This window comes from Pinus tabuliformis, chromosome 8, assembly GCF_031772625.1.
Source record: "Pinus tabuliformis cultivar Carrire ecotype Pingquan chromosome 8, CPIR1, whole genome shotgun sequence".
In the NCBI taxonomy this organism is placed as follows: domain Eukaryota; kingdom Viridiplantae; phylum Streptophyta; class Pinopsida; order Pinales; family Pinaceae; genus Pinus; species Pinus tabuliformis.
In genome coordinates, this window is record NC_142294.1 from 1,079,452,508 (window position 1) to 1,079,458,429 (window position 5,922).

The 5,922-nt window shown below is 30.2% G+C and overlaps 1 protein-coding gene across 1 annotated transcript; it reads left to right on the top strand.

Annotated features, from left to right (window-relative positions):
- The first annotated feature begins 1,464 nt into the window (after positions 1–1,464).
- On the top strand, positions 1,465–2,403 carry LOC149239064 (basic blue protein-like). The gene is made up of 2 exons (XM_089367054.1): positions 1,465–1,768; positions 2,003–2,403. The coding sequence occupies exons 1-2, from the start codon at positions 1,570–1,572 to the stop codon at positions 2,197–2,199; spliced, it is 396 nt and encodes a 131-aa protein (XP_089223180.1). The 5' UTR covers positions 1,465–1,569; the 3' UTR covers positions 2,200–2,403.
- Positions 2,404–5,922: the final 3,519 nt, after the last annotated feature.

Consider the following 5,922-nt stretch of genomic DNA (forward strand, 5'->3'; position numbering starts at 1 on the left):
CTACAATAAAACCTTTAAGTTATGGTCTAATTGAATGTTTAATTAATTTATTTTTAATAATATTAAAAAACAAATCAAAATTAAATATGATAAATGCATTAATCAATGCTAAATTGCTAGAGTACAGGGATTAATAAAAAAAATATTAAAGAAATTATTGCTTCCAATATACTAGCAAAACCACATTAGTCAATGTGGTTGATATATGCCAATAAATATCATTTTCCATCATTTATATTCTTAATTTTATAAAACCTAATATATGCCTAATATTATAATACATTATGAAACCTAATATATATTTAATATTATAAAACTTAATAATCTAATATACCTAATATTATAAGACATTTTGTACAATACTTTACATGTTCTCAGCAATATATCAAAACATATTATTAATCACTTGAGGACAACATCTATCCGACAATGAATACATTTGATCCTTAAATTAAAGTGCTTTCCAATAGACTAACATAACCACATTAATAAAGGTGATTGATATATGTAGATAAATATCATTTTCTATCCATTTTATACCTAATATTATAAAATCTAATATATATTTAATATTATAAAATTTAATGATCTAATATACTTAATATTATAAGAGATTTTGTCTAATACTTTAAATCAAAATATATTATTAATCACTTGAAAACAACATCTATCCCACAATGAATACACAACACCTCTCATCTCTAAATGAAAGTAATAACATCTCATCTGCTTCGTCAAACTTGAACATTTTAATTGAATCAAGATGCATGGCACGGTGCCACAACATATGATACACACAAATTAGTGTCTCTATAACAAGATAAACACCAGTTTCGACAATACAAAATCAGAATTAGGGGAAAAAAATATAAAAAATTATTTTAACCTCAAACTAGTAACACTGAAATTGGAATTGTAAAACAGATAATTTTAATTTCATTTTATTGGATTTGAAACTGAAAACCATAATTTTTCATTTCCCAAACTTTTAATTTAATCAGCTGACTTATTCAAGACGTAATCTTTTAATACCTTAAATGTAGTTAATCCACCTATGTTCAATTTAATGTCAGTTAATCCAATTGCTGCTTTTCTTGGGTCTTTGTTAATGGTTAAAAATCAAAATATATATTACTAGCAGAATTGTATGACCTTACCAAATAGTGAAGACTGCAAAGCGACGATGTGCTGAGGCTGCATTCTGTAGAAATTGCATATCAAATTCTAGAATTTGAAATAGCTGCGAAGAGAAAAGATGAACTCCAATGATAATGAATGTGACTGATTTTGACCCCCAATACTGTTGATGTATCATTCATCAACGTGTAGTGGGAGTGGGAGGTCGTTAGTGGCAGTCATCCAAATAAAAGTTCAGAGGACTTTCTCGTCAAAATCCAACACTGAGTGATGCAGCCCAACCCACTAAACTGCAGGACCATCTTGGGATTATTATATATACCCCTTTCCCCTCTTTCTTCACTCGAATCGCTCATATTCTCCATATCTCAGGGGAAGAAGATAGAGATCTAATCTTACTTTGAGGTGTCTCGCCTCTGAGAAAACACAAGAATGGCCCAGGGACGAGGCAGTGCGAGGGTTGTTAACAAGAATGTGGCGGTGGGGGGTATGCTCCTCTTCCTCCTCTGTGTTCTTCAATGTGTGCATCTTGTTGAAGGGGCTACCTACGTCGTTGGGGGTAGCCAGGGCTGGTATTTGCAGAGCAAGTCATGGGCCGTTGGGAAAAGATTCAGGGCCGGTGACATTCTGGGTAAATTTTAATCTCTATGTTATATAGATATATTTAATGTATTATTAGGTTTTTTTATTTATTTTAATTGTAGATTTTGAGACTATTTCAAAATTCCAAAGACAGTTTGTTGCCAATAATCTTGTCAAATCATTGATGGCCATACTGTCCATAATATTCTAAAATATTTTAGAAATTTACAATATTCCCAACCTAACCTATGACTGTGTATGAATAATTAACCCATGGGTGCAGTCTTTAATTACAATCCATCAGTGCACAACGTGGTGATAGTGAACGCTGCAGCGTACAGGAGTTGTAGCACGGCAGGGTCTAGTCCTCTCACTTCTGGTAGCGATAAAGTTACTCTGAGAAGGGGCGTCAATTACTTTATCTGCGGTGCTCCGGGCCACTGCACTGCCGGAATGAAGATGTCAGTCATCGCAACTTAACTCTCAATCTGCTGATACACATACTATATATAAAAATAATGCTGCGCTATAATCCGCGGTTCCGCCCCACGCCTCTCTATATAAATTGTTTATATATCTGTTTAGCAGAATCGGAGCTCAGTCTCTGTCATGTATTGTGAATTCTGATCGTGTTTGTTTACCGAGAATGATATAGATGGTTTAACAACTCTTCTTGGGTTTGAATGTGTCATTGATTTTGTGCGACAGACCTCTGACATGCACAGACTGCACCATAGTCGGTATTAAAAATTATTTGGGTACAGATTGAATTCCACTGTCCCCATATCGTTAAGTTGATAATAGCCATTGAAGATGGGACCATTCACGTGATAAAAAGCTACATTTACATGGATTTTCTCATCCCTTTATCCACTTGTTGTCAATCTGACCTGCAAAATTACTATTGACATTTATCCTTCCTGTGTCATCCATCTTTTCTTCATAGATTCCACACACGGTTACAGAGATATCTTTATCTACTATATCAAAGTCATGTCTAATGAAAACATCTTGTAAATTAAACCCAACACCAAAAAGACAGAATTCAAAAAATGCATCTTCATATTTGGATGTTCCCAAAAGAAAGAGCCATCATATGCTATAAATTTAATCTTTCAGGAACACTTAGATTATGTTCTCTGATAATATGTGAAAATTAGATCGTTTCGAAAGTCTTAATCAATAGTTTAATTCTATCTATCCAATTTGTAAGAGATGACTCCTTGAAACTTGAACTCCTCTGTACTCCATTTTGGAATCCTCAAATATATTTGATCTCTACTATTACAAACCATTTAGCACAAAACAATACTCCTTAGAATGCTTGAAGTACTCCCTAAAATGCCTGAAGCAATGCTTTATTGTTAGTTCCTTCACCACTGTACTACCTAAATTGATAAAAACTCTCAGGCTTCATCACAATATACACCCCATTACCACATATTTGAAGGATGAAGACCCATCAAAAAAACCAACTAGATATCTTACCCAAATCCAAATCTCCTTTATTTGACACTGTTTTCTAAAACTGCATCTCCATATTTGGCCCATAATATTCTTCTATCCCAGTCATGTGCATAAAACAACCATATTTACACATCTATGTATCTTATCTACTACCTTTACATCTTTTGTTATGACCTGCACATTTCTTATTTTTATTGTTTAAATTATTTTGATTTAATTTATTTTAATATATCTAATATAGATTTATTTAAAATACAGATTTAATATGAGAAATCTAACTTTTTCAGGTGTAAGTATTTTATGAGTTGATATTATTTAAATATTTTGTATAAATATTTAATTATTTAATTTTTAGATTTTTTATTTTTATTTTTATTTTAGTTAATATAAATAACACCTTTACATATAATACTAAGCTGTACAATAAATTTCGATGCTCAATAAAACAAATCCATTAAATAAAATTATAACTTTTTATTTTGAAAAAACTTCCAAATAAATTATTAAAATTTTTTATCACCCGGATAAACTTTTGATATTTGACCTTATCTGTATCAAATAATGGGAAAATTAAACCAAGCAAAAAGAAATTCAATATCCTAGGGAAACAAGCAAACGCTTGGCGATGATACGAAGTCCAAAAGCATCCATCGCCATCGATAAGCGAATTTCATTGTTGCTAATAATATATAATAGAAAATTTTATTGCCGCATTAATATATATTAGCGAATTTCATTTTTATAATAATATGATGTTTTTGGAATCTGTAGTATGTCATGCTTACAATTACATCACATCACATCACACTTCGGGTGGAGACTTTCCAAGAACAGTGATTTTTGATGGTGTAGGGTGCATTATCTATGTCAGGCATTTAGTGGTGCACTGACCGTTTTAGTTTTACAGAAACATCTTTCCGGTGTTACATTATTTATTTTTTATGAATGTTTTCTTGGAAATTGCTGTGAATTTAAATTAATTTGATAGAATTTTCTAGCTACTATTATAAACATATACATCTACCACCTAGAATATACAAGGTGGGTGGTGGGTTTAGGCTTTTAGCCTTATCACAAAAGATAAAATATATCTCCCACTGAACTTCATAAAGGACAATTTTATACTTATGTATGGGTGTTAATAGCCGTATGAAAAGCCTCAACTATTATATTAAAATCACCATTGCTATTTATATATTATTGATTCCAACCCACCCTTTATTTAGTTATTAGATTTAATACTTAGTTATTATTATAAAATTTAGGGAATATTTGTGAAAATAACATTCCATTAAATATTATTTTTAAAATTGATATTTTATTAAAAATAAATATCCAATTTTTAAGTATTAACGTGTATTTTTTAATAGTGGTCAAAGGTAAATGTTTAATGATGATTATTGTGTATATCTACCTGCAACACAATAATACATATTCAAGCCACGTGTAACTCAATCCCCGGTAATTAATTTTAATATTATCACTACCTCTTTTCATAACTATATAAAATGGCAATTAAAGGTTTCTTTTCTTAATATTATCACTGCCTCTTTTCATAACTATATAAAAGGGCAAGTAGAGGTTTTTATCAAAGGTTACTTTACAGTATATGTGATCATCACGAAAAAACCCTGCAAAACATTGATTTTAAATTAGGCATATCTCGTCTTCTTGAACTTTAACTTAGACATTTTGTTTTTTTGAACTTAAGTGTTTTTCCATGAGGAATGTACAATTTTTCTGTAAAGTAATAATAAAAAAATATCTAAATTTATTTAAATGATGTGGTCTTTATTTTCAGTTTGAAAAAATTCACAAAAAAATTGTCTTCCTTTAACTAAGGAAAGGATTTTGATACTATTATTGAATATTAAATATATGAATATATAAACGACATAAAAATATATACGAATAAGATATAAATTTGCATTTTTTTATTATTATTAAACTTTTAAGATAAGGTATCACTTTATAATTAATTTTTTTATGAAAGGAATTAAGGTAGTATATTTAGGGGTAATATGGTGTATCTAAGGAGGTACCAATGGGAATAACAGTAGAGGTCGTTCAATGTAAAGTGGACTAGTCTATAATATCGAATAAGGTCCATTATGATAGTTAGTATTGAATATATGTAATGTGACCACATTAAAGAAGGCTCGTCAAGTAGTTAGGAATTTGTTATGATTAGAGTTCTCTTGATAATTATAAATAAGGATGAATAACTTCTTAGGTGTGTGGAAGATTATTTTTATTGGAGGAAACAAATATTGCTTAAGGAGTGAATTTCTTCTTTAAGGAATAATAAATGATATTACCCTACCTCAAGGGTTTGATCTATATTCTGTTTATTCTTGTGTGTGGATTATTGGGTTTATTTCCTAAATATTAAGGGTTTCTTTTATATTATCTATTCATATATATTAAATTTTATCCTGTTCACTTGCATCTGGGGGAGGACTACTAATGAGATAATGCTCTAATAACAATATTCTTACACACACCTAATGAGCTGTCCATCCTTAATTGTATTTATAAGGAAAACTATAATCATAACAAACTCCTAACTAATTAGTGGACCTTCTTTAATGAGGCCCTATTACATTGATTCAATATTAACTTCCACAGTGAGCCTTATTTAATGATACAGTGGACCTAGTTCAACTTACATAGAATAACCTCCACAAATATTATTATACTAGTATTTCCCTTGGGTACCTACCTAGGTACCTCATA

Bases quoted from the DNA above. Each gene is read 5' to 3' on its own strand.
- LOC149239064 (XM_089367054.1), top strand. From the start codon at position 1,570: ATGGCCCAGGGACGAGGCAGTGCGAGGGTTGTTAACAAGAATGTGGCG. The intron at 1,769-2,002 runs GTAAATTTTAAT...CCATGGGTGCAG, and splicing joins CAGGGCCGGTGACATTCTGG to TCTTTAATTACAATCCATCA.